The 21,195-nt window shown below is 43.2% G+C and overlaps 1 protein-coding gene across 13 annotated transcripts in view; it reads left to right on the plus strand.

Annotated features, from left to right (window-relative positions):
• The window catches only part of arvcfb (ARVCF delta catenin family member b), a 293,798-nt gene that overhangs the window by 253,420 nt on the left and 19,183 nt on the right, over positions 1-21,195 (plus strand). For all 13 annotated transcript variants that reach the window (XM_039802588.1, XM_039802587.1, XM_039802595.1 and 10 more), the window contains 3 exons: positions 17,286-17,413; positions 19,211-19,361; positions 20,173-20,365. In XM_039802588.1, coding sequence (XP_039658522.1) covers positions 17,286-17,413; positions 19,211-19,361; positions 20,173-20,365 — 472 coding nt within the window. The remainder of the gene's footprint in view (positions 1-17,285; positions 17,414-19,210; positions 19,362-20,172; positions 20,366-21,195) is intronic.

Genomic DNA, 21,195 nt, shown 5'->3' on the forward strand with positions numbered 1-21,195 from the left:
GAAAATTGACCACAGTGTGCGTGTGTGTGTGTGTGTGTGTGTGTGTGTGTGCGTGCGTGCGTGCGTGTGTGCGCGCGCGCGCATGTGAAAAGACATCCTCCAAGGCGAGACTTAATCCAGAGTATCCATCACACTTTACTGTGCCATTTCACCCAGGGGGGTTGGCGAGGCTGGAGGGGAGCGTTAAATGAGAGATGCGTGCTGACACCGACCCAGACACAGGAAATCCCTCCACCGTCAAACACGATCACGGCCGCCATCACGTATTCCAGATGCAGACTCTAGCTGGAGACAAAGGGTGCACTTGTTCAGGGGCTGCTGGTCTGGCTGTGGTGCAGCAGCTAGGTGGAGTTCAGAAGGATTGTTTTCCCTTTTAATTGGTGTGAATTACAGCCAACGGCAGAAACCATGTACATTTCCTCATATTTTGTTTTATTGCGGTGCGTGGCTTGTACATCAACACTTCGCAACTCCCCACCTTTTCCTCACTTTGTCACATAAAGGCGTAGATATTTACCATTGCTGTTGAATTACAGAAACTATTGTTTTTAAAAAGACTCACCCTCTCCTGGTGCTACAAAATAAACCCAATCAAAACCAGCCAGAGCAACTTCAACACCCACACAGGCCAATGAATTGGAGCTATGATGGGAATTACCAGTTTTTTTTCTACCCAAACAGGTGAAACAACAGTAAAGTCAGAGACATGTCAATCGGTCTGTACTTACCCACACAGTCCTGAGGACAGGTCTAATAAGGCAAAATAGGTGACACCTGTGTGGGTGTATGTACAGGATCATGACTGTGTAGAGCCTTTACATACTACAGACAGAACAAATGACAAATGGACACAGGGGAAGGCGTTTTAGACTTAAACCAATACTACGAACTTATATTCAACCACAACATTATCATGTTCCTGAACTATATGTTACAGCAAACCTTCGAGGAGTCAGAGGTCGTTGGTGGCTCAGTTGAGAACAGGAATCCTTCCCCTTGCCCTTGAAGTAGGAAGATTCAAAAACACCCAAGAAGCTATAAGGTTGTGCGAACTATGTGAACTAGGAGAAGTTGAGAACGAATCACATTTTCTTCTGTATTGTCCATATTATGAGTTAAGAACACCGATCTTACATGAAATGTCTGTCCATAATCCTAAAATGTTCTGGTGCACGGATGATGACCAATTGGAGTAATTATTTAAAGTGCTCATATGGAAAGTGCTATGGAAAGAAGAGGAAGATGTGTGGAAATGATTATCCCTATGGGACAATAAAGACTATATCTAGCCATCTATCTACAGTACAGGCCAAAAGTTTGGACACACTTTCTCATTCAATGCGTTTCCTTTTTATTTTCATGACTATTTACATTGTAGATTGTCACTGAAGGCATCAAAACTATGAATGAACACATATGGAATTATGTACTTAACAAAAAAGTGTGAAAATAACTGAAAACATGTCTTATATTTTAGATTAGACAGAAGTAGCCACCCTTTGCTTTTTTATTAATAGGGGAAAAACTTCCACTAATTAACCCTGACAAAGCACACCTGTGAAGTGAAAACCATTTCAGGTGACTACCTCATGAAGCTCATTGAGAGAACACCAAGGGTTTGCAGAGTTATCAAAAAAAGCAAAGGGTGGCTACTTTGAGGAATCTAAAATATAAGACATGTTTTCAGTTATTTCACACTTTTTTGTTAAGTACATAATTCCATATGTGTTCATTCATAGTTTTGATGCCTTCAGTGACAATCTACAATGTAAATAGTCATGAAAATATAGGCTACGTTCAGACTGCAGGCCAAAGTGGCCCAAATCCGATTTTGTTTGGGGTCAAGTGACCAGGTCAGGCTTCTTCAGAAGTAGTGTGAACACTCAAATCTAGCCCAGATCTGATTTTTTCAGAACAGATTCAGGCCACTTCCACATGTGGTCCTGAATCAGACCCAGATCTGATTTTTTTTCAATGCGACCGCAGTGTGAACAGCCAAGGCAGATTTGATGTGACTGTTACCTCAAAAACCCTCGCTGCGGCCACTCTCCCCGCGGGGAGGGGCGGGGCCCCCTGCTTCCAGTGCGGCTGTTAACCGGGGAGGACTGTCCTCAGTGTTCCCCAACCGCGCATCGCATCGCTGTGCGCTGTGATGCCCCCCCCGACCCGTCTGTAAACACGGACCAAGGAGTTTAACGCGCTCGCAAGTCGGGGTCGCCCCGTGGTGCAATGAAAGTGAAAGCCGGCGTGCGCCGCTTGAGGTGGGATCCCGGTCCCTCGGGGTCGGGCGCACCGCTATCCATACACCACCGGCCCGAGTCGCCGCACCGCCGGGAGGTGGAGCGTGTGCGAGGGCGAAGCTAGAGTGGTGGAGGCCCGTAGCGGTCCTGACGTGCAAATTGGCCGTCCGGTCACACAGACCTCTGTAGTGAATTTGCAGCCATAACCCCGCAAATTTGTCTCTCTTCTCTTCAGTCTTCTCCTCCTCAGCATCTGCGCATTAATGTTATGGCTGCCATTACACAAACATTTTAATAAAAATAAAAATAAATAAATAAAAGCGAAAATGCTGATTTTCTCCATAACCTCCCTAACTTTAGTGCAACAGCGTGCTGCGTCTGATGTCATTGTTAGTGTTCTTTTGCGCATGCGGGTCAGTTCAAAACCGCAAACAGTTCACACTGGAATCTGATATAGGCCACATTTTAAAAGGTAATGTGAACAGCCAAACAAAAAATCGGATCTGAGCAAAAAATCAGAATCAGGCATTAAGACTTGCGGTGTGAACGTAGCCAAAGAAACACATTGAATGAGAAGGTGTGTCCAAACTTTTGGCCTGTACTGTATCTATCTATCTATTATGCTCATTTCCAGGTTCATAATTGTATTTAGAGGTTATATCAGAATAGGTTAACGTGTTTAACTCTCTCTTTTCACCCTGTGTGTTGAGCTCTCTGTTTTAGCTACAGAGTGAGACATCTCACTTCTGTTACATCTTTGTTCTGAGTTGCACATGCTCAGTACCTAGGTAAGCACTACTAGCCAGTCAGAAGCAGAGTATGAGGGCCTGCCCTGACAGTACCTAGGTAAGGACTACTAGCCAGTCAGAAGCAGCGTATGAGGGTGTGCCACGCTAGCAGCTAGGCGAGCATTATAACGTGTGTTACAAAGTGACCACGTTTGTCTCTGAAGTAAAGGCTGGACTACAATAGAGCTGTTTGGAGCAGTTTGTGAACAGTGTTTTCTGTTGGAGATGGTAAGTCCCTTTGGGGGGGGGGAACTTTGGGTTTTTTCACTTTGTAAACCTATAACATGCACAAAAAAAGATATGTAACACAATAAAGGAAAGGGAAAAAGCCAAGAAGCATAATATGAGCACTTGAAAATTTAATATTTATAAGTTGGCAACTTTTGTTTCTAAAGCTTGGCAAAAAAAGACTAGAAGGTTTATTTGTTTAGGGTATGTGGTTACTTTGGCATCTGGTCCTTTGTCCCAGGTAATGTAAGCCCGTGTGGGGTGGGCATATTTTATTGTATGCATGACACAATAATAAAAAAAAAAATTAATTCATTCATAGACCAATTAAGACACAGGGAGACATAACAAATGCAGCAACTAAACCAAGAGGACCTCCAGAGACTAAACCAAGAGAGGTAAAGAAACACAACAAAGGCCCACTGTGACATTAAAACCACAGACTCTTAGAGGTTGATCACTGAAGAAAAGAAATGTGGATATCATACGGCATTCATGGGGGCAGTATTTGACATATTGTTAAAAGCTGGCTTTACATATACACACACAGTATACCGCTTGGTTTGGCAAAGCATAAATGCAGATATAAATGTAATTTAAAAAAATAATAATAAATAATTATCAATTTTCAAAATTGCACCTGTCAATACAGAACAAAATATTCTGTAGCCTATTTTGCCGTTAATACTGCCCACGTTGTCTTTGCTGTAGTCAAATCAGTATATATTTATGTTTAACATGAATGGGAAACATGCATGTGTACAGACAAGGCTAGCAGCAGCAGCGCCACGTCAGACACGTCTCTGGTGTGCAAAGACATAGAAAACACCACGCAACAGAAACGCCACGCTCAACGCCACGCTGGCAGTGTGCAGGAGACCTTAGTTACTGTTGCTAAGTCTGTCAAGCTTTTTGTTCTCGCACGTCTGTGTAACTGTGGCAGAGTTATTACTCAAAAAGCTTACTTTACACGAGATAAACACACCGGTTAATCCATTTGTTACACTTTTGCCAGCACCTTCTAAACTCTTTTAAATGCATTCTGCAGTATCGCTCTTATCAGTCCCTCATGCACCATTTTCTGTTAGTGAAAATGTTCAGTGTTTTTTACTGGCACCAAATATTGACTTCTGGTATTAGCAGCTTTAAACCAATAATTCAAGAACAGACCTTGGTCTGTGTATGTGCGCGTGTGTTTAAGATGTATTCCTTTCCATCATCCGGACTGCAGGCCCAGGTCTCCATCAGCCCACACCCCCATCCCCCTAACCCCACATCTGCTTCAGTCTAAGGCCTCTATCTTCAGTCCTCGTTCCAGTCGCTGCCGTATCTCTATTAACCCCCCCCACACACACACACGCAGACACACACACCAGCAGTTCACAGGATTATCTAGGCTTATTCCCGAAGGCTGGACACCCCACCCAACCTCCAAACCCCAATCCCAAACTGTCGAGCACATCATTTAGCTTGTGCTGCAGTGCATTAGTTTTTCTTCTGGAAGACTGTAGATGGCTTTCTTTCTTTCCTTTCTTTTCCATCTCATTACTGTCTTGTTGCCCTGACATCATCCATGCATCTCTGTGGACTATTTACCAGACAGCTGTCCCATCCACCACACAACATTCATAGTTCAAATCAGGATTTCTTCTCTCTCTATCCATCCTCCCCTCTTTTGCTCCTTCTACTTTCCCCTTTCCTTTCCCTCCCTCACTATATTATTCCTTCCCTCTCTGCTCCCTGTTCACCTGCTTTCCTTTCCTCTGTCACTCCCCCCTTGTTCTCCTCTTCCTCCTCTCCTCCTCTGTTGATGCACAATCTCTTCGTCAGATGCAGGTAGATGCAGCATGTTGGGAATCGACTGTACGTTAGAATTTGTGGCGAAAGCACAACACCGCCCTGACAACTTAAAGCTTGTTTTTCAGCCTTTTCAGGCTCAGGTCAGCAACTAAAACTGCCAAACAGGGAATAGGAAATTTTGCCACCCCCCTCTCTATCTTTATCTCTTTCTCACTCTACCTATTGCTTCTCCTCTATCTCTTTCTCTCTGGCAGGATCTTGCTCTTGCCTGAGTTTCTAGTTTTGTTTGTGTCTGAGTGAGGACGTGACTTGCCTAGGTATAGAAAGCAGGCACTCAAGGTGATGCTGAAACACACACGTTCATACACACTAATAGGCTCAAAAGCAGATACAAACGCCTCTCCACTCTAAAGCACTTGAGCCCGTGAGGGAGCTGTTGCTGCTAAACACAAACTTACACGGAGCCCAAGCAGGGCTTGGCCACTAATTGCAGCCCTCAAGCTAGCACTTTTGGCCAGTTGCTCTGGAATCATGGGAATTGTAGTAAGGTTGAATAAGGTATCCATTTAAAGCTACTTTAATTGCCAATTTGTCACTGTCTCCTAATCATTGCCTCTGAATGAAGAGCATTACCTAAATGAGCTAGTTGCTGTGTTGTGTAATGGGCAGTTTGAAAAGCAGTTTGTTCCTTTTACTTGTTTTGCTGTCACCTGCCCAACTGTCTCACATGAGCGTCGAATGAACAGATTTGTTAGTGACGATGGAGATGGGGTTTCCATAGCAACGCTCGCACTGCCATGGCGCACACTTTCATCTCTACGTATTGTCGACATCAATAGATAGAGCAGTTTTGTTATTGTCCGCCTCATTTTGTGTTTGTGGTGGAGATATGGGAGATCATGAGGGAGGCAGACGGAGATAAAAGAAGAGAAAAAAGGGACGAGAAGGCGAGGAAGGAAAGAAGAAGGAGAGAAAAGACAAACGGGTGGGGAAAATAAATGTTCTCAGCACAGCAGCAGTCTCCTCTGTATCTATTCTCCATCTGCAGCCAACCTAATACCATAGTCCAGACATGGATCTGTAATGTGTGTGTGCAGTATGTAGGATGCAGAGTGGTCGTGCAGCTTCTGCTTCATTTGGGATGGAAGATAGCGATGGGAAAGATTACCATGTTTATGACACTAGTACAGTGCCCGTTGAAAATGTGCCTGTTTTGAGCGGGCCGATTGCTCAGCCTGACATTGTACTACTATACTGTATTGACCTGACAGGGAACGTGGCAGATTCAGAATGTAATCCCAAAATATCACAATGACAATGTGGAGTAACCAGACATTAGCCTCATGGACTCATGGCAGCGCGCTACCCACCCTGCCCGTTATGAGAGCTAATCAGCACATTTCTGCGTTAATCAACCACCAGAACCGGACTGTGTGTGTGTGTCTGTGTCTGTGTCTGTGTTAGGGCTGGGTGATATGGAGAAAATCAAATATCACGATATTTTTGACCAAATACCCTGGTATCGATACCGCAACGATATTGTGGTGTTGACTATTGGTGCTTTCACAAAATATTTACACAATGAGATTTTTGATAAATAATCATCAGTAATGTGGATATAATGACTAAGTGGGTAAAGGCAAATAATAGAACAGTCTGGTAAGTTCAGAAAATGACATCACTTTACTGTAATACAGCCTTTAAAACATATTACGATATCCAAAATCTAAGACGATATCTAGTCTCATATCACGATATCGATATAATATTAATTTATTGCCCAGCTCTAGTGTGTGTGTGTGTGTGTGTGTGTGTGTGTGTGTGTGTGTGTGTGTGTGTGTGTGTGTGTGTGTGTGTGTGTGTGTGTGTGTGTGTGTGTGTGTGTGTGTGTGTGTGTGCGCGTGCAGAGAGAGAGATAGAGAAGGCGTTGTCTTGTGTCGTATGATGTTAACTAATTTAACTTCAGCAAAGGTGTTCATTTCCATACAGGTTTAGTGGAATGACGGTTAACGGTGAAGTATGGATTTGATTCGTGGGGGTATTTAGGTGACAGTAATGTTATTAGTGTTGTAAGTTAGCAGTAGACTTAATTAACCCAACCCAGGCTGAGTCTGATGAAAACTGCGGTGTCTGTCCGGTTCAGCTCTTGAGATTCTCTCACGTTGCACAGCGCTGTGAAGGAGTAACGTTAGTACGTTATGTTCTGCCTCCGTTTAGAAGTGAATGTAAACTACAGCTCACAGCAACTTAATACGATATAGTGCCTGGCTTATATCCAGCAATCATGTAGCTAACACTGGAAGCAGGAAAATAGTCAAAGTGCATGTTGCGTGTGCGTGTGACGTGCAGGTTACCTTCCCCCCCAAACACGGACACACATACATACACAGATAGGTCTCACTTTATTAGATAGATGGGAGGGTTCACATCATCGGATTTCTTTTCTCTCTCTTTTTTCCCCCCCACACTGTTGGTTTAATTCTTTACATCCCTTATAGCAATGCCAGAACACCAAAGCTGAGCAGCATGCGACCCGTGCTGACACACGTTGACTCATGCGGATAGACCGCAGAGTGGGGTATTATTGTTCTTCTTTCTATGCTGGAGATTTCAACAGTCTTAGCAGGTCTTCCAAGAAAGCATGTAACTTCATGTGAGACATGAAATTCAATCCAGAAAGTGCAGTCGGAGTAACAGAACGATCCATTTGAAAGCTTACCAGACGGCAAAATGCAGCACAGCGCCTCATAGCAGTCTGACACGGGATTTTACAACTCTGGAGAGTTATCACAGCAGCAATTACTTAATCTTTCATCACGTCAATGGTGAGGTTAAAAGCAGAAACACAGCGTTCACATTACAAAGTAATCTACCAGGAATGTGTGCTTGCTGGATGAAAAGTTGTGCCTGGTTCAACGCAGCATATCAGTCTTACTATCAACTGTTCTATTGTTTTGAATTTAAAACATACCCACATTGGAAACACCAACAAAACAGAAAGAGAAACACACTGGTGTAGCAAACGTAATATTAGCTAACCAACAAAACACTATTAATGTCAATAACAAAGGCAATTTGAACACTGAATTGCATATAATATTAGTCATGTAGCGTTTGGCGACAATTTTATGATTGCAGAGTTGGTTGTGTGAGGGTTAAAAAATACTCTGCATGCTTGCTCAATGGAGCTCTTTATTCATTACATTTGTGCTGAATTACTTACTTACTTACTAATTACTGAACGGTGAAGTTCGCCTAACGTGGCATGTTTGTTTGCATTTTTTGGTATTATTTAGCTTTCAGAAAAGCCAACAATATGACATAGAAAACGTTTGCCAGTTGTAATTACAGCTTGTATGTTGACACAAATTGTATTCATGTTATTTAACATTGAGAGTTGGTGCCAATTGTAAAAAAAAAAATAAAAAAAAAACGAAATACCAGCAGGATACATACTTAACTTGATCATGTTGAGTAGTGTAAGCTATACTTTTATAACTCCACCTTTAACAGACTCTAAAATTGGTTACAGTGCTGTTTTCATGGGCTGTCACACATATCATAATTCAGATTTGAGTGCACATGACTGGCCCAACGAAGTGGTAAATACAACTTGGAAAATGGAATTGACTTTTTTTTCCCACCCTGTCCATTTTGTTATTATTTCCAACTAAAGCACCTGGATCCATGAGATGCTGATGTTACCTGTACTAAACATGGAGGTAGCAGCTTGGTTACGGGAGTAAAAGAGAGACAGAACTTTTACCTCTAAAGTGCCCTCTGGGCTGTGTGCATGGACGGCAATCTGTACCAACTGACAAACATGTCTAAACAATAAACATTAGGCGATATTAACTTTAAAAAGCCATTTGTTGAATCGCCGCAAATTGTTATGAAAGGCTTTTTCAATACGTCACACAACTCGGAAAGTGACACATGTTGTCAATGTGTTTTTTCATCCTAAGGGAAATAATATCTCCACCTGACAGAGATTCTAATATAAACTAACACCTTCACCTCAGGCCCTGAAACACTATTACATTAGCAGGAGGAACATTGGAAACAAACAACCAAAGCATTACCGCTGCTGATCCACTGAGAGGCCGGATATCTGCGAGGCACATTCTTGAGCGAGCCACAGACAACCTCATCCAACCATTGCTCAAGAGTGAGAGACCCACTGGCTCTGTGTTTCAGTCCAGAGTTCAGGGGTTGTAGCGGGAGTGATGGAGCATTCCCGATGGTCTTAAAGGAGTGCTTGGACGTTTCAGACAATTCAGTGTCAGTTTGTCAGGGTGTTTTTGCTACCAATGTTGATGTGTCCTCTTCGGACTAAAAGCCCACAGCAGGACTTTGCTGGCCTATCAGCACAGGAAAGAGGAAGTACTCCCCTGTCACTGCAGAGGCGGCTTGCTGTAAAGGGTCCAATTGGGCTTAAGTGGTAGGAAACGAGCTTTCATGGACCAGACTTTTGGCAGTGCTGGGGCAGGACCCCTGTTGTGAAAAGGCAAAGATGGAGGGAGGGAGGTGCCGAGAGGTCTGGCTGCATATTTGCCTTGTGCCGTCAGCGACATATCCTGTCCACTCTGTCTCCTTCCTCACCTCCCTCTCCACTCTCTTAAACCACCCCCCCTCACACCAGGTCATATGTGTGGCCCAAAGCTGATGGGTTGCTGTCCAAGAGATGGGCTGGTTGCCACCTTCTGCCTCTCTTTGTCAACATCCAACAAACTAAGGCCAAACCACCATGAGGGTATGCTAATGCGTGGTGCCCCGGGGCCGCACATAGAGATGCCAATCTGCGGCAGGGGCCAACTGGGTGCGAGAGGAGAAAATGAAGCTTTGACTCCTGGACCTCTGTCAGCCTGAAGGGGTGACCGGCGGGGGGGTGAACGGCCTTTGCAGCCTGGCAGTCCACTCTGTTTTTTTGGCTCCGTTAGTCTCCAAGTTTGTCGGGAGGGCTGTGGCGAGAAAGGGAATGCAAGCCTCCATCACATGTTCTCCCTCTGGCTTAGGATGTGGACACCTGTGGGTTTCAAATCTACTAAGCCAGACCTGGGTCAAATTGTATTTGCAATTTGTGTTTTCAGTGTAACCTGCATGGAGGAGGTGGTTTTCACAGTGGTTTGCCACATCAGAAATTACACCAGAAAGAGCAGCGGAAAGAGAATTTGAAAGTCAATTAAGTGCACTTTTTGGTGATTTATACCCAGCATTAACATGCATCTGGTATCTGGGCCTGATTACATTCACGCCTGACTAATTAAGATGTGTGTCCAGAATACAAATGGAATGACAACATTCTTCTGCTAATGCCTACAGTTTATCGAAAGTAAACATCAATTTTACCCATCCCCAAGGATACTGCCAGCCATTCTTAACAAGTATATTACTACCTAAACTGATTGATGTGCATCCATTCCTCGATTGAAACCCATTCAGAAACATAATATGGCCCAATTGTCTCCTCCAGAGCTGATTCAGCTGTATTTACATATGATTTACACGCATTATGGCCTGTCTAATTATAATTATCTACCATGCATTGGAATACCGTCACTCCTCCAAGCAGCGTAACCAAACCAATAAGCATTATTTGCAACTACTATATGACTCAAGGCGTTGAAGGCATTTCTTATGCCCCTGCGAACCAATTTACTTGTTTTCGTTTACGTGGCTCCTGCGCTCACCTTTTGGTTTTTAATGAACCGGAGAGAGACACGACCATTATTATACCGCTGGCATAATACTTTTAATGATGTGCTGATTTAGGCATCGCTCTGCTCTGGCTCTGACCCGCCAAAGTCTTCATTAGCACGACAGCACCCTCCCATGTGCCTGCGTGTACTTATATAAAGACACTCTTACATAAATGAGTTAAATGCGCATGGGTTAGATGTGGAATGAGACCGGAAAACTCTGCGACTTGTGGCTTTCCCGCTGGAATGGTGTGTTTCATAGGGGGAGAACGTGAGCCAGTAGGTCAACATATGCCCTATAAGTATTTCTCCTCTCTTTTTCTTACTTTGTCTTCCGTGTCTCTGTCTCTACCTGGAGAGACTGAACAATGAGTCGACAGCTCCTACAGAACTGGACATCACCAGCATTTCAATTAAACAACAGCAAGGAGAGCAAAGGTCAGAGGCTGTGTGTTATTATAACACACAGCTTAATATTCCTGTGAATGAAGAATGACTACATAAGAGCAAAAACCTGCTACAGAAAAATGACTGAGGATGACAGAGGGATTTATCAATTTTTTCTGCAGTTTTTTTCTTTTCTTTTTTTCATCTGCCACTCTCTTTATCTAACCCCATCCCTCTCCAGTCTTTTCACAGTGCTGTAAAACTCCCCTATGAGTTGTAGAAAGTGATACGCCGTCATGTCCCTCTGATGCGATGGAAGTGCTGTGTGCTGTAAATGGAGCAGTAAATAAATGGAGCTAGTAGAGTGCTTGTGTAAAAGCAGGAAGAGACCCTGTACGCATTGTAGGCAGACTGGATTGATGGACATCACTTTCTGATATGCCCGGGTGAGGGCTTGCCGCGTTTGTGGATTTGTGTGTGTGCGCACACGGAGGTGTTTGCACAGGTGTGTATCAAGTTCTGCACGGATGTAACCAACTACCCTCGAGGAAGGCAGATGGCTGAGATAATTGAGTCAGTGAGGTGTCTGTGTGAGTCTGAGAGAAGAGTCTTCATTATGTTCACATACGTGTGTGTGTGTGTGTGTGTGTGTGTGTGTGTGTGTGTGTGTGTGTGTGTGTGTGTGTGTGTGTGTGTGTGTGTGTGTGTGTGTCCTCCGAGCCCATCAGTTAATCCATTATCATTTACCAGCCTGTCACACCGCTACACCTTGGCTTTAATTGCAGCCAATAGTGAAGCTACTTGAACCAAGTTAATGCTATAGCTTTGCACTCAGCGTCGCTCAATCATTTCAACTTAACTTTCTTTCTAACCCAGTTTTCACACACTGCAGCACCACAAAGCCCCTTCTCTCCAGAACCGGGCCACTAATTGAGCTTCGCCTCAGTTGCAGGAGTTGTCACCATCCTTCCTCTGCATTGAAATGTAACCTGCTGCTCCTCCCCTCTCCCCTCATTTAGGGATGAGCTTAGATCTCCGGAGCTTTTTGTTCATGCGTTACAGACTGTGCCCATTTGTATTTGTGGATAGAGACAAAGCTGTGTGTGTGTGTGTGTGTGTGTGTCAGGAGTCTTGTAAGGAGGCCACAGTTGTGCGTGATGTTTACCACCGTAACACACAAGCAGGGGAAATAGACACGCTGGGCTCAGCTCACTGAGAGTTGGAACTAACGTTAGCTACACTATATTGCACGTGTCAAACTTGGCCCCTCGCAAATTTTTATGCAGCCTGAATATATTTAATATACTTAAATAAAAGTATGTCAATAAACTATACAGCCCTTGATGTGATTTTCATTTTCCAGTGTGGCCTTAAATAAAAGTGAGTTTGACACCCCTGCTATAATTTATTCATTTATTGATTATTTTTTATTATGTATTCCCAAAAGATGGGACATCAGGCTGTCCTGTCCTACAAATGAGGTACTAAGTCACTTGGAGGTACACTTGAACTCTTTTACACTTTTTACTCCACTGCCTGCATGTGACCGCTTCAGTTACTTTGAAGATTAATATTGTGGCCATTGTGTATGTGGTCAATCTATAAATAATAACCAATTGTTATAGGTTATACTTCACAACATTATGTAAAATAGTTAGATGTCACTCTACCTCGATCAACAAATATTAACGTGTGTGTTTATATATGTTTGTGTGTATATTAGAACTGGGCAATATATCGATATTATATCGATATCGTTATATGATACGGGATATCGTCTTAGATTTTGGATATCGTAATATCGTGATATGACATAAGTGTTGTCTTTTCCTGGTTTTAATGGCTGAATTACAGTAGAACGATGTAATTGTTTGAATTCACGGACTGTTCTAGCTTTTCTATTATTTGCCTTAACCCACTTAGTTATTATATACACATTAATGATGATTATTTATCAAAAATCTCATTGAGTAAATATTTTTTTGTAAGCACCAATTGTCAACCCTACAATATCGCCACAATATCGATATTGAGGTATTTGGTCAACAATATCGTGATATTAGATTTTTTCCATATCGCCCAGGTCTAGTGTATATAACCATAACCCTCCTTGAAATACATTTCGCTTACATACAACATTTTAAATACATGACTTTCACCTGTAATGAAATATTTCTTTATCGTGGTATGTCTACTTTTGCCTTACTTTTAATTAAAGGATCAGAATGCTAACTAAAAAAGAAGTTCAGTTGCACACACTCCACACTAAACCGCTGGATCCGTCCGTATTCAAATAATCTGATCATGTTTGCAGCCTGTCAGAGAATATAGGGCTGTGGGTTGCCCTGAGCAAAGCCAAGTTCACGTCACACTGACAGCTCGTCTCCCCTCTGAATTGTAATCCTGCCTAACAAACTGACAACTAACGGGCCAAAAGGCTAGCAGGAGATGACTGATGACAACGAAAAACAACACTACAGTATACGGTTGCCAACAGAGCTGGACCTGCCTAGTGCTGTTAGGACAGACCTAAGGTCCTTCGGTGCTGACATTAAGCCTCCGCTAAGGATGCTGAGTGAAAGCTCTGGCAGAGATATTCTCTGGCTCAACGGCGAGTAATTCCACTAAGGATAACGGAATTAGTTTAAAGACACAGTGCGTATCCCTCTATTCTCATCCTCCTTTGTTTAACAGTACATGTCTCTTTTTTTTGCCTCGAGTCCTTCATTTGTAAAACGCCAATTTCATAAGTCGCTTCAGTTGGTTGCCAGACCAAGACCCCAGGGAATTACAAGATGGAGGAAATGTGGATTTTGCTCATTGTATTACAAAAAAACTGCCATAAAAGGCACAGTCTTAGAGTGCAGGCAAGCTTGGCAACAAAGGTTTAACATAGCTGACATTTTGTGCGAAGAGAATCTGCCTTGGAGATGAAGTGTCTGTCAACAGGACTGCCTGCGAGATGGTGTCCAGTTTGCTGAGTGTGCACCCAGTAGGCCCAGAAATATGAGGAGCATGCAGAATGTTGCCGAGCGTCTGTCTTTGCATACTCTTCCCCTCTTGCGTCGCCCCCGAGAAAACCTATTGATGTGATTCATGTTCTAACACATGGTTACAACCAGGGTCTTGTGCATGACGGCTCCTGCTTCTGCTGCTTCTGTGAAAAAGATTTCTCAAGCAGCACCTACAGTACATAACATCCTCCTGACCTGGCAGTTCTTCCCACACACATTCTGAGAGCATAATCTGGGGTGGGTGGGGGGAGACGCCAAAGGGATAAAAACGTGCCTTTTCAGTGTTAACAACTATGTAGCTGTGTCTGAATCTGGCAATCCCAGAGTGCGCCCGGGCTTCCGCTCTCTGCAAATTACGGGTGTGAGATGTGAATTTAGAGGCACAAATGTCGGTTTGTGTTTCCGTTGCGCCTCTCGAGCACACAAATGACACTCTTCTCTCTTTGACTGTTTTCTTTTTATTCTACTGAAAAAAAGTCAATAAAAAAGGAGACGTTACCTTAAGATGCCCTTTCAAGGGTTTTGATTCACACTCCTATTACAAAGAAAAACTCAAAAAATGCACTGCGGGCCTTGTCAGCCCTTGTGCATCAATCAAATAGGGTTACTATATATCCCTGCCCACATAATACAAGGGTTTTCAAATAGAACCTCGGAAATTCTGGCCTCAGAACACATGGGACGAAACAGTGGGTTATACTTTCTTTAATTTGAGCCTAGAGGGATAGAAGAAGGATTTGAAAATGTGTGTGTGCTGTAGAGGATAGGAGGGAAGCTGCTGGTGAAATGGTATTTCTGTAAAAGGAGATTTTAGCCACCGCTTTTAAAGCATTAGCTTACCTGTTAAAGCCACAGTGAGTTCAGGTTCAGGTTCATTTATTTGTACCCGTAGGTAAATTAAGTTCCAGAGAGCAAGTTCAGGCTATTTCTCAAACATATAAACAACAAACACCATACACACAGAACAAAACACTACAATCACACTAAGACAATTTCCCTATCTTATTGCTATTCATAAAATGAATCACTACTGGGACAAAGCTATTTTTATATCATTTTGTTGTACACCGCAGTACTCTAAGCCGTCAACTGGACGGCAGATACTGGAACTCATAATACAGCAGATGAAGCTGGTCACTCAGGATTGAAATACCCATACGCTGTACCTGCCTAGTATACAGCGAAGCTGGGTTCAGTAGTGGTTCCCCAATCAACCTACTGGACCATTTCACAATCTGGTTAATAGAGTTCCGGCTCTTTAAAGTTAAGTTCCCATACCAAGACACCAGAGAAAAAGAGAGTACGGATTCAATAAAAGCACGATAAAACATACTCAATAATGTTTCCTTAAAAAGAAACAGACGTTGATGCCCCTTATTACACACCCTTTCACAGTTGGCTTCAAAACTCAGCTTTGAATCAATGATTGTCCCAAGGTATTTGTAAGACTGCACAAGAGTAGTAGCAGATTGCGCCCCCTGTTGAAGCACTCTGGCCTTACTTCTGGCTTTGTTTTAGTCTCGCATTGCCAGACCCTCCTCCACAGCGCTGCGGAGGAGGGTCTGGCTAGTCAAGCCACAGCATTCCAGAATGGTAGAAAAACGTGCTCTGGTTTATTGGCATTTCTTTAAACCAATCACAATCGTCTTGGGGCGGTGCTACGCGGCGGACAGAGCCACGGTGCCTCTGGAATATAGCCTCGGGAAGGAACTCGTTTTGGTGGAACGTGTACGTTCAAAAGTTGTTTTAGTTGTGGAACAGAAAACTCAGATTTGACAGATAGTCTAGCTAGCTGTCTGGATTTACCCTGCAGAGGTTTGAGGAGCAGTTAACCATAGTCCTCACAAATCCACCGGAGGTTAGAACGCCAACACAAAGAAAGCAGGAGGGGACGGACATCCGGCTGAAAAGAAGGACATCTGGCGGAATTTCCGGCGCCAACGGAACAATCCCGGAAGTGGAACGTCGTGGATGTAGACTAACTTTGTTTTGATTCCTTACTCTAAAGACATTTACTTTCCACGTTTGCCATATATTGTTTTCCATATGTGAGCTAAACATCTTAAGCATAAGTACTTTTTAAAATTCTTGTAAAATGAAACCTGATCATGCTCATAGTCGTGTAAATGTGCCTTTGGGATCAAAATAGTAAAGAATTGCTTTGCTAAAGCCATTAAAAACTGACGAGATGTCTCCCCTTCCTGTGGTGGGATGGATCCCGCCATCAAAAATGTATGACTCCTTCCAGAGATGTCGAACAGCTCAACGTGACCCTGACAGGAGAAACATCCTCGCTCTAAAATCCTTACCTTTTAATTTAAATAGTCTCGGGTCTTGTTAAAGCGCTCAGTGACGAACCTGTTTGCGCAAAATAAGAAAAGAAAAAACCCCCGGATGAATAGATTAGATTTGATGTGATTCGACGCCTCTCCCTGTGCCGGCTCTGTCTAATAGCTGATAATGTAATTAGTTTTCCATCAGAGGGAGGGCCTAATGATTGGCTGTGGTGGAATGTGTTATGTGCTAGTGAGATAAAAAAAACCTCCCTCTCAAACACTCTGGGTTTGGTCGGATCAATAATTTCTCCTTCTTGTGTTCTTCTCATTTATAATACTAAAGCATTTTCAATCATAAGGCTTAAGGAACGATTCCAGGCACTATTCCAGCATTTCTCAATAAAGGTGTTGCAGCCTATTGTGAAACCAAGTGGACAGATTTTTAATTTCCATCCCATGTATGCTTTGGAGTGACGTACATTTCCACTGAAAATGTTGTGGCATTTGTCAAGGTTGTTCACATTTACCGGAGGCTTTGTACATTATAGTAAACCCGAGCTTCTTCCCTGTTTCCCCTTGCCGAAGAACTCTACCAATGGTCCGAGATAAACCTAAGCACTGTACTGTCGGTACCTTCGCACAGCCTAATTGACTCGTCTGTCTTGCCAGGGAGTCTAACCTGTGTGTGTGTGTGTGTGTGTGTGTGTGTGTGTGTGTGTGTGTGTGTGTGTGTGTGTGTGTGTGTGTGTGTGTGTGTGTGTGTGTGTGTGTGTGTGTGTGTGTGTGTGTGTGTGTGTGTGTGTGTGTGTGTGTGTGTGTGTGTGTGTGTGTGTGTGTGTGTCCCTCCCTGCAGGCTTTGAGCTGCTGTATCAGCCAGAAGTGGTGAGGCTCTACCTATCTCTGCTGACTGAGAGCCAGAACTACAACACCCTGGAGGCCGCTGCCGGGGCTCTGCAAAACCTCAGCGCTGGACAGTGGACCGTGAGTCCAGGGTTGGGGGGGTTTGGGGGGGTAAAACATGTAGACAGTGTGTCCCGTGTGACTTTCAGATTGCTTAACTCATATATTGCATTCTTGCAACGTCTACGCTAGGCCTGGGCAATTAATTACTTTTTTTTTTTTTTTTAATCGTGATTACGATTTCAGCACCTAATTTTTTTTTTTCACGATTATTTTGCACAATGCGTTTTGCAATATAATTCTTATTTTGTCTTGTAAACAAAGTACAACGAGAAAAGTATTAAGGGAAATTTCACAGTTCTAGGTGTTTTCACTGTTGAGCTGTTTCACCTTTTCACAGTTTTTTAAATTAAATAATTACAACAACTTTCCAAAAGTCAATGAGTAATTGTGTTAAATAATCGTGATATCAGTATTGGCCAAAATAATCGTGATTATGATTTTTTTTTTCATAATAGAGCAGCTAGTCTGTGCTCCTTGAGCTTTCAGTAGCAGGTATCTTGGTTTGTGATTGGACCAAAAATGCAGAGTCTGATGGGCTTTAAGGGAACAGAGGTGCTTAGAGTTACAAGGTGTCTACAGACCATTTAGTCACTGTGTAAACTAAAATAAAGCCAAAGACCGAGATGTGATCGAACCAGGCAGCAGGTAGTTAAAACACTTTCTTCTCATTGATGCTACCTCTCCTGGTCAGGATCATCCATCTAAGTGGGATATGGGTCAGATAACTAATGTAAACCCAAACTTTCCTTTCTGTTCAGATGTTTGCCTCTGATGATGGATGATGTGAGAAGCTCTCGAGCCAGAATCAGACATTTATTCCAATTAGTGCGGCTGTGGAGCTGCCGAGAGGCTGTCTGGCTTGCAGGCAGCAGTGAGTTATCAACAGGGAAGGCTCGCCGTCAGATGCCAGTTTACGAGCACCTCGGGCAACAGCGCTCACTTAGGCAGGCAGGCTGCATTTAGTCCACAGCAGAGCTTCTCTTAGCAGCCAGGTGTCAGACTGTAAACACATCCTTCGGTCCTCTGAATTCATCAGCAGCCTTAACTCTTTACACAGTCCTGAGTCTCACATTTAGTGGTAATAATTCAGCAGTAGTGATTTTCAGCTCAGGTGAGCATTTTGAGGAGAAATCTTTCTTTTCTTTGGTGTATTTTTTTTTTCCCCTGTTGGAGCTGATCAGAAGGGCCGCTAACCCATCACACTGTCACATCTGGTCTAAGCCTATCCCTGCTCCCTGGGAGGATAGCAGCGCTTCTTCTTTAAATCCCTCTCATTCTTTGCTACTGTGTAGGGCTGTGATTGGATTGGATCGATGTGTTTCTGAAGGCTTACTACTGCCACCTGGTGGCTGAGCTGTGCCTCTCCTCTGCTTAATTACATCTCTTGGGGTGCCAGTGCTTAGAAGATAAACCCTTTCATGTCAAACTTAATGTTTCATGTTACAAAAAAAAAGAGAAGTAAAATCTACTGATGTTTAAATTAAAACAAATGATCTCATATGTCCATTCAGAGCCCCACTGTGTAATGTTGTGAATTAGTCTAGCTCAAGGAAGCAGCGCTGAGCTGTGTTGTAGTGACTGAATGACTGCGCACGCACGCACGAGTGTGTGTGTAGGTGCGTGTGCTCTGTGCCTGTGTGTGCGTGCATGTGAAAAAAAATAGATGGTCATTCTGGGCAGCTCCCAGGTGGGAATATGCAGGTCTGTATGAATGTCAAACAGGAAGTTGCTGACGGTGTGTGCTCACTCTAGAGGTTAAAAGTAGAAATGATTAAAAAAAAAGCAGTCACACCATGCCCTCTGTCTGCCCTCCAGTGGTCCAACTACATCCGAGCCACGGTGCGTAAGGAGAAAGGTCTTCCCATCCTGGTGGAGCTGCTGCGCTCCGACTCGGACAAGGTGGTCCGAGCTGTGTCCATCGCCCTGCGCAACCTGTCCATCGACCGCCGCAACAAGGACCTGATCGGTACAAACCATCACTCAATCAATCAATCAACATTTCTTTATACAGCACTTTACAGCAACCAGCAGGTATCCAAAGTGCTTTACATCAAGAACCAAGAATAAAACAACATAACATACAATAAAAAGAATAAAAACATAGAAAACAGTCAAATCAGAAAAGGTTACATAGAAACAGGAGCAGGAGAGGGAAATGGTCACACCACTACTACGTATTAAAAGCCATTCTAAATAAATAACCATGAGCAATACCACACACACACTGATTTAAGATTTCATCAAGGCTGTTTCATATTGATACCAATGTACTGTAGGGGATCGTCATTGACCCAAACATAGCTTCCTTAAGGATAGGTAAAAAAAAAAATTCAGTCACACTAAGAGAAAAAATGCCTTGTTAGCTCATCATAAAACACACGTTAGTCAAACTTGACAGAAACTAAATGAAAAACGTCTTGGATAATCTTTGCATTTATCAGCAACTGTGGGTTGATGGAAATTAATCCTTAATTCACAGAGTTGGATTTGAAAATGTGCTGGCTCTACATGCTGTTTTTCCCTGCTGTCTCTCTTTCTGGCCTTTTTGTACTACTAGGTTAACTCACCAAATGAGGGTCTGTCGCTCTCGGCGCGTTTTAGCGCCGAGCAGCTGCCCGTTGGCTGAGCGGCGGCTCTCACTCGTTCTTTGGATCAGACCATTAAATCAGCAAAAAAATATATTTTTTTAATTGAATATGTTGACATTTCAAATTAAACATTATTACCAGCACTATCACCTGGTTAACCTTAAAAAAATATATACTTTGCCTTAACAGGAAGTTATGCCATGCGGGACTTGGTGAGCAACCTGCCCAGCGGTCAACAGCGGCCAGCCAAAAACCTGGAGGAGGACACTGTGGTGGCCATCCTCAACACCATCCACGAGATTGTCACAGACAGCTCTGAAAACGCCCGCTCTCTCGCCCAGGCTCAGGCCATTGAGAAGCTGGTCGCCATCAACAGGACCAGGTAAGACTTCTCTTCATCACATATTAATGACGCTTTACACAACAAACCAGCAGACTGTCTTATTTGGATTCATTATAGGGGTGGGGGGAAAAAATCGATACAGCATAGTATCGCGATATTTTCCGTGGCAACAATGTATCGATACACAGACGCAAGTATCGATCTTTTACTATATATGTGTTGGTCAGTCTGTCTGCTTGACAATCCCATTTTGCAGCAATAAAATTTAAGTGAGATGAACAAACAGAGAAATTTATCTTTTTAGATAAAACAGATGTTGACAAAGTTTCCTTTTGGGGACATCATTTGAAATTGGGAACAATTTCAAGTTGGAAAAGTTTTCTTTATCATTAGTCTGTAGGTCAAACACTTTGTATTGCAAACACTGTGACACCAGCTATACATTCTTATTCATGTAAAAGCATGCCACAAGTGTGGTTATACCATGGAGACATTATACATGTAATAATTACAGCATGACCTTGAACGCAATTTGCATTATGAGCCTTTAAATTAGTATTCATGGAGGATAATGTAATGTGTCTCTAATGGCCCGAGCTTGGCTACCACCATACTATACTCTAACAAGCCTGAGCCCACACACACACACACACACACCACTACTCACCACACATTAATTAACAGGCTTTCAGAAGTGGAGGCCATTGTTATAGCGGGGTTGCCTCGGACGCTGCTGCCCCTACGAGTAAGTGAGCAGTCGTTCCTCTCAACGCCTGAGCTCTACACAACAACCTGGGAATGAAAACTCACAGATAATAAGACAGATTGTTTTAAGAGGTGTCTTCTCTCACCACAGAGTGACCCATTCC

The sequence above is a fragment of the Perca fluviatilis genome, chromosome 6 (assembly GCF_010015445.1).
Source record: "Perca fluviatilis chromosome 6, GENO_Pfluv_1.0, whole genome shotgun sequence".
Lineage (NCBI taxonomy): Eukaryota > Metazoa > Chordata > Actinopteri > Perciformes > Percidae > Perca > Perca fluviatilis.